Source organism: Notothenia rossii (assembly GCF_949606895.1).
Source record: "Notothenia rossii genome assembly, chromosome: 10".
NCBI lineage: Eukaryota > Metazoa > Chordata > Actinopteri > Perciformes > Nototheniidae > Notothenia > Notothenia rossii.
In genome coordinates this window covers 35213371-35228627 of record NC_136908.1, presented here as the reverse complement: position 1 = coordinate 35228627, position 15257 = coordinate 35213371, and the positions used below count along the sequence as shown (strand labels likewise).

General features: G+C 40.5%; 1 protein-coding gene across 1 annotated transcript; it reads left to right on the top strand.

Annotated features, from left to right (window-relative positions):
• The first annotated feature begins 10796 nt into the window (after nucleotides 1-10796).
• On the top strand, nucleotides 10797-13290 carry LOC307023196 (uncharacterized protein). Its single transcript, XM_079656305.1, has 5 exons — nucleotides 10797-10909; nucleotides 11069-11317; nucleotides 11470-11693; nucleotides 11786-11912; nucleotides 12929-13290. Exons 2-4 carry the CDS (start codon nucleotides 11131-11133, stop codon nucleotides 11897-11899), a joined length of 525 nt encoding a protein of 174 aa, XP_079512431.1. The 5' UTR covers nucleotides 10797-10909; nucleotides 11069-11130; the 3' UTR covers nucleotides 11900-11912; nucleotides 12929-13290.
• The last annotated feature ends 1967 nt before the right edge of the window (nucleotides 13291-15257 follow it).

The following is a 15257-nucleotide window of genomic DNA, read 5'->3' as shown; positions in this document are numbered from 1 at the left end:
GCAGACCCTATCCCTCCGTAGTCGTTCAAGTAGGAGGAGAAATGCCAGCGTTCTCCTCCGGTTTACAGGCACTGTGTAAATGATATATATAGAATAATGATGATAATTTTACCACTAAAATACAGCAACACATCTTTGATTCATGTCGTTTATAACTGGGATATTATAATTATTATTAACTTTTTCTGTACAAAGTAGCCTGTCCAGAAAATATGCCCAAATCAACAAGAACTGCGAGCCAGTGTCGGTACCAGATGTGTTCGGGGTACCATATGTGTTCGGGGTCCGTCTCTTACCAGTGACGTCACGACGTCACGACGTAATGACGTCACGCATTGTGATTGGCTGTACGGTAATTTACCCACGCTGTCTAGACTAGTATAGAGGGGTTTTTTGATCATTACATTACATTGTATTTAGCTGACGCTTAAGTGCATTTGACCAACAAGATAAAAACTTGAAGAAATACAATAAAACTTGAAGAAAAACAAAGACGAATGAGGAGAAGAACAAGAGAAATCGAAGGTAAGAAGTATATAACGTAATATGGTAGGTAATATGTAATATGTTCAGTGCCGTTGGTACGTTAGTTCAAACAGTAACAACGGACTATTTTTCTTAGCGTATGCATGTCAATTTAAATCAATACATACAAGATTTCACATGTACAATATTTTCTTAGCCCTAATACTTAATACTACTTATTTCGTTTTGATTGTTATATTTGATTATATTATATATTATCAATAAATTATATATTATATATCAATATGATATACTTTTCTATATAATAGATTATCAAAAAAAGTATTTATTAAGTAAGGGATAATGTGCAGCAATCACAATCAAGTCCACAATTGAATCCATAAAGACAAAGTAAATCTGTTTACAGTTGTTTCATATGGATGTTGAGAGGTATCCATATATCTCTTCATTTTGCTCTCAAAGTGCACCAGATTGATGCATTTAACTTCAATATTTAAAAAAAATCACTCCAAAGGGAGTGCTTGTTCTTCCTTCTGTCTGTCTGTATCTGTGTATTCTCATGTTCCGATTAACCCAGCCAAATTTTTCTTCTTTTGTGTCGTGATGTGATCTTGAGTCGAGGCTGATCCTCTTGCTGTGGTCCCGCATCCTGGATCCTCTATCCTGAGTTCTGGATTAAGTCGTGGACTTCGGGTCGTGGCTGAACCTGTCTCTGCGGTCCTGCCTGGGTCTCGTCGTGCTGCCTCCCTGAAGGCTCCCACAGGATTGTTGACATCTTCGTGGATTCATCCTATTATTATAGAAGCATGCATTTCCTAACATACGGTCTACCTATGTTGCAAATGTATTATCTCTTCGATTTACACACGGCATCTATTGCACGTCTGTTTGTCCTGGGAGAGGGATCCCTCTTCTGTTGCTCTCCCTGAGGTTTCTCCCATTTTTCCCTTTAAACTGTGGGTTTTCTCTTGAAGTTTTTCCTTGTACGATGTGAGGGTCTAAGGACAAAGGGTGTCGTTTTCTTCTCATACTGATATTCTGAACAAACTGCTGTTGTATTAGCTGTAAAATTTCTTTACTGTAGGGTATTTTTATTATTTGTACAGAACTTTGGCTCGACCAAAAATCGTTTATAAATGTGCTATATAAATAAAACTTGATTTGATTGATTTGATTTGAAAGTGTGTGCGCCAAGGTTCCATATTAGGACCAATCATTTCACCATATACTGTATGTAAATAATCTCTAATAATCTTTCAAATGCTGCTTTCTATTTCTATGCAGATGATACTGTTATTTATTGTTCATCCTCTTCTATAGAGCAAGTCTTGATTTCCTCCAGTCTGCCTTTGATGTTATTCCATCCCATTTATCTCAACTCAAGTTAGTATTAAATGCAGACAACTCCAAACTCATGATATTCTCAAATCGCAAAAAGTTAACTTCTTTTCTCCCCAACATTTGTACTGTTCAAGGGACTGACATTGACATTGAAAGGGTCACTACATACACATATCTAGGTTTTATTATTGATCAGAACTTATCTTTCAAGTCACACACTGAAAATGTTGTTTTAAAATTAGGTTTCTCCTTTCAGAAAAGGAAACATTTGATCTGCAACGTTTTTACCAGTAATGGATTCTGGTGATCTGCTTTACATGAATGCCTCTGACCAGTGCCTAAAGAGTTTGGATACTGTGTACCATTGTGCATTATGTTTTATTACATATATATATATATATATATATATATATATATATAATATATATTGTGAGTTTGGAATAAATATGCACTTCATGAAAATTATTAGTTGGTTACTGTTAGTAAAAAAACAGTAAGGTTAATACTGGATGTTTGTTACACTTGGATATGTTTTCTGTAATACTTGTAACATAATTATTCTCCAGTTTATGCATTTGAGTGACTTGCAGTTAATGCTCGACATTCAATTCAAAACCTTTATTTATCCAGGTAAAATCCCATTGAGATCAATGATCTATTTTTCAAGGGAGACCTGCAGCAGTAGGTTCCACATGAAGACATAAAAACTTAAACAACAGAACAACAAAAGGACATCATACAGCAAAAAATACAGGGATTACAATTTACATATCTATCCACATGTACAGGTACCAACAGCATCTGACTGTGGAGCATCCAACCGAGCTTTAAAAACATGTAGTGGTACCAGCTTGGTAATTTTACATTCTTTTTGCAGACTGTTCCAAGTTAGTGGAGCTGCACATCTAAAAGCTTTCTTCCCTAAGACAGTCCTAGCACTTGGCACATTTAATAAAACCACAGCATGAGATCTCAGGCAATAAGTACTTTCAATTTGCCGAGAGATCAGGGAGCAGATATAAGATGGTACTTTATCCAACATGGCTTTGTAAATGAAAATGTACCAGTGACTGAGCCTCAGTACAGTAAGTGATGGCAAAACCGCCTTGGTTTACAGTGTACAGTGATGCGTAAGTGCTTTACAGTTTGTCACAAATCTCAGCGCACTGTGATAGTAAAACCTTATTGTGGTGTAATTATATATCCAAAGCAGTCAGAAGTCAGAAAATCATTCGTGATGTTTAACCACTCAGAAGACAGCCCATCAAAATTAACACATTGGGACCTTTCAGAGAGGTAGTTCATCTTCTACATATAATAACGGACAAAGTAAAGAATGAAGTGTAGGCTATGTTTAAATGTTCGGAATTTGACCGTGTATGATGGTCCTCTTGAGTTGCCGTACAGCCATTGCTCCGTTTTCATGTTTTTTTAACATGTTTTTCACAAACATTTTCACACGCTAGGAGCAAAGGAATAATTCAATTCGGTTTGTCATGATCTGTAGATGTGATTCGCCCCTGAGCACCCCTGGGTAAATTACCGTACAGCCAATCACAATGCGTACAATGCGTGACGTCATTGGTAAGAGACGGCCCCCGAACACATATGGTACCCCGAACACATCTGGTACCGACACCGGCATGCAAGACGCTCCGCTTCCGTAATGCTTCTGAAACGCGCCCCGTAGGGTATGACGCCGGAGGAGGCCGGACCAAAACCGCGGCGCAGCCGTTACGCGACGCAGACGGACCCAGTGGAATCGAGGGCTGAAGTCGAATAGTCCATCTAGTTTAGGAACCTTCCTAACCGAGGGAAATTACCCGTTATTCCTAATTTTAAAGCCGATATTCCGTGGGGTGGGGGGGTCGGGGGCGGATCCTTGTCACCTTTTTCATACCTGATGAGTTTGCATCTCTGCTGTCTACCTGACTGACTGTCTGTCTGTCTGTCTTTGTAATCTGTCTCTTCATCTGTTTATTCTCCTTTTCTTTATTTCTTTCTCTCTTTAGGTGAAGTTAAATCTGTCTTCAAAGACAGAAGAACATTCAATATTGTATGTTCTGTATAAATTAAAAATGTTAATACATGTTAATGTAATAGATATATGTCATGGTTGATGACCTTCCGGGTCTGTCCAGCAGAGGGCGCGTGTTGCTTGCCGCGGGTGCATAATACATAAGACTTGAAGCAAGCTAACATCGTCTCTGTTTCCTTTGTCTTATATTTTCCCCATATTAGGGGCATAACATTTGGAGGCGCTGCTGGGAGATTTGATTTGAGGACCATCCCTGAGTTGTTAGTGGAATCCTCTGATCAATCATCCCCTTAAACAACCCAGTCATCGGAGAAAGGAGCTTGGAAAGGCAGTCGAGGTCGTTTTCAGACAACGTTGGTAACCTGCATCCTGAAGTGTGAAAAGTCACCACTAGGGAGCAGCAAAAAAACCTAATTAAGTAAGATAAACCCTCATTTGCTATTTCTGCCCACTTCTCTGATACAATGGAGGCTGAATTGGAGAAGCTGCAGCTGGACATTACAGGTGCATTGTATACACTGACTGTAGAACAACTGATTAAAGTGTGCAATGAACTGGAGATTTCAGGACCGGATAATGTGCATGTGACTGGTAAATCTCGCAGTCAATTAATTTCTCATGTCACAGAGCATAATGAACGTGAAGAAATGGCCGAGCTAGAGGATGAAGGCATGTCCGAACTTCTTAATGTGCAGGATATCATAGACAAAGCCAAAATTACAACAAATGTACATGACAGTGTCAAAAGGGAAGATCTCCAGAAGGAGGTAGAGGCACTAAGGTTGTCATTACAAGAAAAAGAAAATGCAATGCATGACCTAATGAACACAAGCATGAACCACCCTGCCGGGTTCAGCCCCCCAGGAAGAAATCTGGCCCAAGTACTCCCCAGTAGTTCTATGTGGCGCAAAGATCTTAAGATCGCAGGCCAAATAGGCGAGCCAGGACAAAATGATAGGCTCACATTTTCTAGTCTGGCCAGACAAATTGAAAATGGCTTTAGTAAGGGCTACCCAGAGTCAGAGATCATTGATGCAGTAATCCGTGCCATCACACCAGGCCTGCAGTTACGGAGTTACCTTGAAGGGAAGGAAAACCTTACACTGCCTGCCCTTCGCCGAATTCTCAGGTCTCATTACCAGGAGAAAGGTGCCACAGAGTTATACAAACAACTCACCTCTGAGGTTCAGAGTAGTAAAGAAACGCCTCAAAACTTCCTGATTAGAACTATGGACATGAGACAGAAAATCCTGTTTGCTTCTCAAGAAGCCGAGTCAAACCTAAAATATGACCCAGCACTAGTCCAGAGTCTCTTCATGCATACTGTCCTGACTGGTCTACAGAATGACAATATTAAAAGTGACCTGCAGCCTCTCCTCATGCAGATAAGTACTTCGGATGAGCTGCTGCTGGAGAAAGTGAACATTGCGTACACCAATGAAAAAGAGAGACAGGATAAAAAGAAACTTGCTGCCCCATCACGAGTAACAAATGTGAATACAGTCAAGTCCACTGAAGTTCCGGTGGAAATGAAAAGCACCAGCCAGCAAAACACAGTTACTCTGCCCACTGATCTGCTGTCAGAAATCAAAGGAATGCGCTCTGACATGGTGCTGTTGCAAGCCCTGAGAGCTGAGGTCTCCCAAATCAGAGAAACGATCCAAACGGCCACATCTGCACCCCCACAGCATCCCTCACCAAGCAGAGAACCAGCTAATATTTCCACCCCTTATCCTGTGTTTTCACCCCAACAACCCTCTCCCTATAGGGCTGAATTCAATGCCAACAGCGTGTACCACCAGCAGCCACCAGCAGCAGTGCAGGAGTACCGACCGGCATTCCACCCGGCACGAGTAAGAGAAACGGCTCAGTTTCAACAAGGGTATGCACCGCAGCGATACTACCCAGCACCACGCCCCCGACCTAGGTGTGTTTCCTGTACTCATGCAGGCGAAGAGTACTGTCAGCATTGCTTTAGGTGTGGAAGCAGTGAACATTTCAGAGCAGGTTGTAAGGCACAGAGGGTAGAGGGACCCACTAGGCGGAGCCCTTTAAACTAAGAGGGGTTGCTCCCATGGGACATGCAGCAACCGGCCACACAGATAAGTCCCAATCTTGTGCAAATTGCAATGAAGAGAAAAAGAGTAGGGAACTACAATACTGTTCAACTTGCAAAATTAAACTGTATTGTTCTAAAGAATGTCAGGAGAACCATTGGCCTGCACACAAAAGGCATTGTAAGACATACACATGTTCAGGTATTAAGAAAGCGACACAGTCACATGACAAATCCAAGCACAAACAAAATATTGCAAAAGAAAAAACAGCTACTGTGAGAGAGTTAGTAGGGAACAAGTGCCTCATCAGGTGTTTCCTACACGAACAGAAAACTCAGGCCCTCTGGGATACAGGCTCACAAATTTGTGCTATAGATGAGGTATGGAAAGAAAGCCATCTAACTGATGTACCGCTAAGAGATGTAGCAGAGCTAATTGACCCTATAGACTCTTTACAAATTGAAGCGGCCAATGGTACAGAAATGCCATATGTTGGTTGGCTTGAAGTGTCCTTTAAACTTACTGCAAGTGATACCGAGTTGCTAATACCCATGCTAGTGCTAAAAGGTAACCAACAGCAGTGTCCCATTATTGGCTTTAATGTCATTGAGCACCTTGTGATAGCCAGTCAGCCAGGCCAGAAAAGACATGGGGATAAAGAGAAGCTTGTACAGGCAGTAAAAATTGCCTTTCCTCATCTTCGAAAAAACAAAGCAAAAGCCTTTATTAATGCTGTGAGTGTAGGACAGACATGTGACTATAACGTAAGAACAGCAAATGAGAGAGTTAGTGTGCCTAAACGTAACTCCATTCAACTCGAGTGTCGAGTACAGGCTCCATTTTTCAAAGAGGATAAAACTCTGTTTTTTGAGCCAAATGAGAACCCACAATGGCCTGAAGGATTAGAGTTTTGTGATACTCTTGTGTCCGTGAAGGCAGATACAGTCCCAAGAATTATTGTTAGTGTGCAAAACACAACAAATCATGACATTACGATGGCAGCAAGAACTATTATTGGAACTGTACAGTCAGTCAGATCAGTATATCCTGCAAACATATTTAAAACAGACCAAAAACCTGCTGCATCAATCCACCATGTCAACGCCCAGATCTCCAGTGAAAGCCCCCCTGTGCATGAGCAGTGGGATCCTCCTGTGGATTTGACTCACCTTGATGAACACCAGAGACAAATAGTCAGTCAGATGCTAAGAGAAGAATCAGACTCATTTTCCAAGTCTGATGACGACATAGGCTGTGTGGAAAACTTGCAAATGAAGATTTCACTACAAGATGCTGAGCCAGTGTCAAGAGCCTACCGCTCTGTTCCAAAACCCTTATACAAGGAGATGAAAGATTACTTACTGGACTTGATAGCACAAGGGTGGGTTGAAAAGTCCATGTCTTCCTACTCCTCTCCAATCGTCTGCGTAAGAAAAAAGGACGGAACTCTACGTTTATGTATTGACTACAGGGAGCTCAACAGGAAAACCCACTCAGATCGCCATCCCATCCCCAGAGTACAGGACATTATGGATAACCTGGGAGGAAACACACTCTTTTCACTGCTGGACCAGGGTAAGGCATACCACCAGGGTTTCATGGCCAAAGACAGTAGACACCTAACAGCCTTTGTGACCCCCTGGGGCCTTTATGAGTGGGTACGAATCCCGTTTGGACTCATGAATGCCCCTGCAGCATTCCAGCGCTGCATGGAAGAGTGCTTGGAGGGCTTAAGGGATGAAATATGTGTGCCATATCTTGATGATGTTCTTGTGTTTAGCAGGACATTTGAGGATCATATCAATGCTGTCAGAAGGGTGCTGCAACGGCTGAGGGAGCATGGGATAAAACTAAAGCCCAGAAAGTGTGACCTGTTTAAAACACAAGTACGTTACCTTGGAAGAATTGTGTCTGCTGAGGGAAATAGAGTGGACCCTGCCGATACTGCTGCAGTAACGGCCCTGAAAAACAAACGGAGAGCTTGTGAACATATGTTTGTCATACAATGATGGACTTTCTACTAAGCCAAGGGCTTAAATGTGTAAATTGAGTGTGTGCACTTTTGCCAGACTGAACAGTGAGCGTGGTATGTGTTTAATAAATGTTATAGATGTTGCTGACATGTAGGCATAATATTGTGGATTAGAATGTCGGGACGACATCTGTTTTGAAGGGGAGTGTGTAATAGATATATGTCATGGTTGATGACCTTCCGGGTCTGTCCAGCAGAGGGCGCGTGTTGCTTGCCGCGGGTGCATAATACATAAGACTTGAAGCAAGCTAACATCGTCTCTGTTTCCTTTGTCTTATATTTTCCCCATATTAGGGGCATAACATTAATACATGTTGAGTCCATGTATTATTTGTACTTGCCTCATTCCATTATTTTTATTTGATATAGCCTACCATTGTACATTCTACAGTATCTACAGTTCAGTACAGGTATGACACAAATACAAGAACATATGTATTTACCCTGGTAATTGTTATGGTGCCCTCCAACAGCCATATGAAATGTTACCATAGTACTCGTACCATAGTACCATTGTATATTTACCGTAGTACATGTATCATGGTATATTTATCATGGTACATGTACTATGGTATATTTACAACGGTACATGTACCACAGTATTTTTTTACAGATAGTACCATGGTATATTTTATAGTACCATGGTATTTGTTCCATAGCACATATATTAATGTACCATGGAACAATCTGTCAAAAATACCATGGTACATGTACCATGGTAAATATACCATGGTACTATGGTACAAGTACTATGGTAAGATTTCTTATGGGACCTATCAAACAAAACGTTTATCAGGAAACCGTATTACATCTCTCTCTCCCCTCCGCCTCCGGTACAGCACCGAGACGTAGTGTGGAGTTGCATTAACGCGAGATACAGCTGATACTTGCGCACAGTGGCGTTGCTATGTGTACAAAACTGGGGGGGGGGGGGCAGAGAGAGGGGGGGGGGGGAGAGAGATGGGGGTGGGAGTGTCAAATTACATACTGAAGACCACATGGAGCAACACTGTGAGCGCATACATTTACGTACACAGCGTGGGGATGTCATATTGTAATGCACCTTAATACATGCAGTAAAGGGCACCATCACAAAGCAATTCTTAACAATAACAACAACCGTAAGCTTTAGCATTAAAACACCATAGACTGTAAATATAAGGAAAACACAGACACTCATCACCGAGGTCACAATATCAATCGATCCAGCAGAGGCAAAACACAGAAGATCAACAAAATATATGACATAAATGAACTTACCAAAGCTGAAGGCTCACTTGAAAAGAAAAGCGGCACGGCGGTCCTTCCTCTGACAGAATGTTTCTATCACTTTGGGGATGAAGTCTTGGAGTTGCTGGATCGACTGGCTTTCAATTGAAAGCCTGGCCAATGTGTTAAGTCGCGGCTGTCCCATGGTGTTGCGAGTGAAAGTCTTTATCCTTTTGAGGGTGGAAAAGTTCCTCTCCGACTCGGAGGTCGTCATCGGAGTTGTTACTATTGTTTTGACCAAAATAACAGTCTCAGCAAACGTATCCTCCAAGTTGTTCTCGCTAATGGATTTCAACAGAGACAGGGCAGTGTTTGTGAAGCTCACTGTAGCGGTAGAGCGTGGTCAGCTCAGACTTCAACTTCTCCTTGTTTCCCAACGGAGGCCACAGTTTCACGGCGCAGTCAAGCTCAGGTGTAGGAAATGACAGGACATGCTGTGGAAAGAATGAGCTGTCAACGAGCTTTGGAGCGATCAAATGGTCACTCTGTGAGAACCTCTGTGCCCCCATTGTCAGTTTACAAGAAACTGGAATAGCCAGCCTATTCTTGGGAGTACTCCAGTTGGAAACCTGCAGCTATCAGTTGCAACATATGTCAATGGAGCATCTTTCTACAAACTTTCAAAGGTAAATTAACTGCAGACAATTGTTTTGCAAATGTTTGAAAATGCAAATGTTGTTGTTGAATAAGATAGGACAAGGTAACAATAACAAGAGTGAGAAAAGGTGGCACTGTTAGGTAACGACCCATGCTAATATGTAAAGCTCTTTTGGGAGGGGGGTGTGGAGAAAGAGAAGACATGTGAAGGGGCCACTCTAGAGGAAGCACCCCTTCCGACATGTTCATCTCTTTCCCTGTTTAAAAAAAGGGCAGCGCATTTGCCCTCAACAGCTCCTCAATGACTCCTCAACGAATATACAGGTGATCTTTGAGATTAAAATGTATTCTTGCTGTTTTCTTTCAACCATTAGGTTTTCAAAGCAATGAATATGCAGCTATTCAAATACAACACCTTCCGAAGGCATGCCAGGATGTTCATTGAGCCAGCGATTGTTTCTTACTGGCCAAAATCACAGGAAGGCATGCTACAGAAGCTCCATGCAGAGGAGAAAGTGATAGTTGGTGGTGATATGAGGGCTGACTCTCCAGGTATGTCGTATATGTATTTTTATATAATTCACATTTTACATTTCAGAAAGGGGTTTCACTATGTGTGATTTGTTCAATTAATGGTTCCTGAAAAACATATGCTAAATCACTACAAGCAAAAATACAAATTCACCATCAACAGAGAAAAATAAATACTGTAAAACATATTTTCACAGGCCACTCTGCAAAGTTCGGCAGCTAAACTATGATGGACCTGAAGAACAACAAAGTTGTTGATATCCAGTTGGTTCAGGTAAGTGGGGTGAAATGAAATGTCGTTTTTTTTAACACTGTTTGCACGTTATATTAATCTTTAAAATGTGTGCATCGCTGGTTATTTGCATGTGTCATGACAGAGCAATGAGGTTGGTGGAAGCTACCACATGGAGTTAGAGGGCCTGAAAAGGAGTCTGTAGTTGTTAAAGGAACGTGGTGTGACTCTGGACTGTATTGTCACGGACAGACATCTGCAAATTCAGAAATTCCTAAGGGAAGGCAGCATCACCCAATTCTTTGATGTGTGGCACATAGAAAAAGGTATTTTTCTTTGTATTAATTTCTATGTAAATAAATCTATTGTAAATATAATCACCGATTTATTTAGACACAAACCCGGCTTCCTACAATCACATCAGTAGAATAATATTTTGAGTCAACTTGTATGTATATTAACTACATGTTAAATGTATTTATTAGGGATTTCTAAGCAACTGGATAAGGCTGCAAAATTGAAGGACTGCGAAAAACTTCGAAAGTGGATGAAGAGTATAAGAAAACACATATACTGGACTGCAGCAGCCTCCACCACCGGGCCTGAGAGAGTGGCCAAATGGACTTCCATCCTGAACCACGTGCAAGATGTCCACTCTCATGATGACCCCCTGTTCCCCAAGTGCCTTCATCCACTGCGCATTACCACCAATAAAAGGACATGGATGGCAACAGGTATGTTGTTCATCATAAACCATATTACATTACTCTATAAATATTTGTAGGGGACAACTATTGAATACAGGATGTTGTCAGACACGATCTATAAAGCATGACAATTCAAATATATATAATATCAAATATGACTTTGATTTTCAATTTCTTAGGAACGCCGGCCTTTTGCAAGCTGGAGAAAATTCTCTCAAACAAGAGGATTTTGAAAGCTGTGGCCAAACTCAGCCCCCACCACCAGACTTCATCTTTGGAGGCATTCCACAGCGTCATGCTGCACTTTGCTCCAAAGAACAGGGCCGTGGGAAGTAGGGGTGCTGAGGGTGCTGCAGCACCCCCTGATGGAGGACAGGGAATCTGCACGTCCACAAGATTAAATGTAAATATAATACAAAAAAAACGAATTTTCAGCCCTGATGTAACAACATTCATAATTAAGTAAAGATAACACCCTTTTCACCCCGGTTACAGTTTCCATTTGCCCTGTACGATGAAAGTGGGGGATGTTGGCTTATCAGGCGCCCGCAGCTCACACACAGGACAGATATCAGCTGTCTGGACAGGACTGATAGCCAGACAGACTGAGAGGCTCAGTGAGGTAAAGGACTGACTGTTTAGATTGTTCACTTTAGTCTAAGTTATCTCAGAGGGTCTCAAACGGTTTGTTAACAATTTATGTAAACAAATATTTCCAAGGCACACCTTTATAATTATTGGGATAAATAAAAGCAGGTTTGAAATCATTCCAGTGCATACTATAGGACAGTAAACCAGAAATATTGTTTAAATCTGGAGAGATTAAAGAATATGCATAAATAAATAAATGTTAACTGGTCAAATAAGAAATAAATGAACAACAAAAATAAAATAAGTTACATTTACTTGTTATTGGCTATGTTAGGTTATTGGTTATTTCCACATACTTATTTGATTATTAAAATGTAAACCGATCTTTTCGATATGGGTGTTTAGAGTTGTACCCCTTAGATCTAGTCTCTGGCAATTCAGCTCAAAGTGCAACAGATTGAAGCATTTTACTTTATAATGTTGAAAAAAAATCTTCCCCCCACAGCACCCCCCATTTGAAATATGTTCCCACGGCTATGCCAAAGAATGTTGTGTTTCCATTTCTTGGAATGTTGTGCAGGTAAAATAAACCATAGTTACTAGTTATTAGTGACAATTTGTACATCCTTTGCTATTATTTAAAAAAAAATTCTCATTACGGAAATTAAAGACTGTACCTGGCAGCCCTGCACTACAATGAAAACGCTGATCGTGCACAAGCCACTACATCCACTGAAAACCCTCTGTATAAACTGTAGTTCCCAAAGGCCAGGAAGGGAGAATGCAGAGCAAAACCCATAAAGACTGTCCCCACATTCCGTAAGTGTTTAAAAATATTTATTATACAACTATTTACAACCAAAGAGTAGACTTCCATATAAATTCAGACACAAGCACATGAAAAATAAATATATTCACATTTTTAAAATGAAGTATGTATTCCACAACAAATTATAAAATAAAAAACTAGAAACAACTTTCAGTGTTTTACATGCATATACAAATCTAAACCAAATATTTGTTTTGCTTTTTTTTAACATTGCACAGGCTACGTGGCCAACTTGATGGACCTCATCTTCGACCAAATCTCTGTGGACCCTGCACCATTCACACAGGAGCTTCTGAAGATACCCATCCCAGAGGACCTGTGTTCCCAGTATGAGCGACCTGACAGGGAGGAGGTCATCGCCGGTTATGCTACACGGTTCAATTTGACTGTCTGAACCATAGGTCTGAACCCAACATAGTTGTTTTGCGGATCAGTAAACTCCCTGTGAATCCTGAGGACAACGCAGGCCGGAATGACTACTCTGATCTTGCGTCCAAGGAAGCCCCAGCACCAGCTCACAAAGCTTCTTTAGGCTAGATACCTGTGACGCCTGAAATAATTGCAAAGAATATTTAGTGAAAAGCCTATGTAATTTATGTAAAATAACGTTGATTTTGAATAAATTTCCGACAGTTTATATCAAATGTGTCATGATTATTCATGTTTGGATGGGTAAAGTATACGCTGCTTTCAAAAGCATAAGGTTGTGTGTGGACTTTTTTTGTCGTACACATGGGTGTGTTATGCCATTGCTGTGTAGTATATCATATAATAGTAACGCCATATACAATGACAGAATGAAATGAAAGATTGCACAAAACCATATACATCAGTATTTATTTTCATGAACAATATTAGCAAATTGTTTCATGAACAATATTAGCAAAGGCCATATACATCAGTATTTATTTTCATGAACAATATTAGCAGACGTTTTACAATTTCAGTCAAAACAAACAAACCACTCACTGCTGTATTTGCCTCATCTGTAGTCTCCCATGTTCAGCTCTGTATATATTTAAAGCATTCTGCAGGCAGAACACATTTAGGCACACAGGCTCCAAACCAGGATGGTCCACCATACAAGGCACAGAGTGCTCAAGTTCCTGCATCCGTCTTGACACCTAGTGTGATAAACATATTGAATGACATGTGAAAAACTTATTCTCTAAACAAAGAACTTAGTGAAGCTATCAAAAATATTATCTGTGGTATCTCCATGCAGCACACATTCTCTGGTTCAGACGGCATTGCAGCGCAATTTGCACATGATGTACACCTGTAGAAAGAAGTCAATAACTGAGTTTTTAAAAACACATGAACATACACACATTGCTGACAACTGAGGTGTTTAAGCATCTGGAGTTATACTTTTTATGACCCTAAGTTATTGAACTTTCCAAAGGTAACAGTTGTTGCACGATATTGGAAGAAAAGGACTGTATATTATTAATAAACGCAATAGAGAACCGCAGTGACGCATCGTAAAACCAGGAAGTAAGTTAGCATTTTTAGCACTTCCGGTTCCTTCCTCAAAAAGCAATGCATTTTTTCCATAGGGTTTTGGAAAATAGCTTGAAATAAGGTCTGTGGTTAACACAAATTTAAGAGATAAGTCATGTTTTGTTCTACGACATTAAATACGTCAGCAGTGACCCCACTGGGGATTTTTGAAGAGTTTACGTGTCTGAAAAACGATGGTTGTTACCGAGTGGCTGAATAGGACTACAGAAATTGTCGAGGCCGTTGTACGTCATTACGCAGAACACGTAAACACTCCCGCTAAATTTGTTTTCCCCTGTGTTCTGCTTGAAAGCAAGTACCTGCCTATCTTTAGTATCTGTATATCCATATCTGACCATTAGAATCTGTATTTTTGAAATTGTCGTTTTTAACCCAGTAGTTTTACAAATTATAGAATAATTAATTACCAGTGTTTTCCAATTTTACTCGGCAGTTCGTTTCGTTAGCTAACGTTAGCTAAAGCTAGCGCTACTAGTTAGCTACGCAATGGTTTGTTGCTTTGCTCCGGGTTGCAGCCACAGGTCTTCGCATGAAACGTGCTTGTTCTATCGTTTCCCGGCCGATGTTTTCCAAAGGAGAGTCTGGACTCGTGTCATGAGGTAAGCTGACGTTACATTTTTGTCCATGTCACGGTGAAATGTAAATGATGGGTAGTGACTGTATCACCGTTTTAGAGATGGCGCTGCTGAAAAGACCGCAACATAAGTAAAGATAATGAATAAATCATATTAAAACCTGTGTGGCTTATATGATAAGTCTAATTAGTACAAGCAGCATAACGTTTCACCATGTAACTAAAGATTGTAGTCAGGGAAATCAGTTTGACATATTGAACTAATAACAAATCACCTCTGGCTGGCAGAGAACTCTCGGCTCCATAGCTTCTCTTGGACGTAAAATCACATGTACATTTTACATTTATATTCAATTTAATATTCCATCCCTCACATACTTTTGTATATAATAACTTATATTTTGTTTTTCTTGTTATGCTGCTGCAACACAAACATTTCCCAAATTGGG

What these genes read in the sequence shown, in the direction of transcription:
- LOC307023196 (XM_079656305.1), top strand. Translation starts at nt 11,131, where the DNA reads ATGAAGAGTATAAGAAAACACATATACTGGACTGCAGCAGCCTCCACC. An exon ending in AAGGACATGGATGGCAACAG is followed by an intron (nt 11,318 to 11,469) that starts GTATGTTGTTCA and finishes TCAATTTCTTAG; the next exon opens with GAACGCCGGCCTTTTGCAAG. An exon ending in GCACGTCCACAAGATTAAAT is followed by an intron (nt 11,694 to 11,785) that starts GTAAATATAATA and finishes CCCCGGTTACAG; the next exon opens with TTTCCATTTGCCCTGTACGA.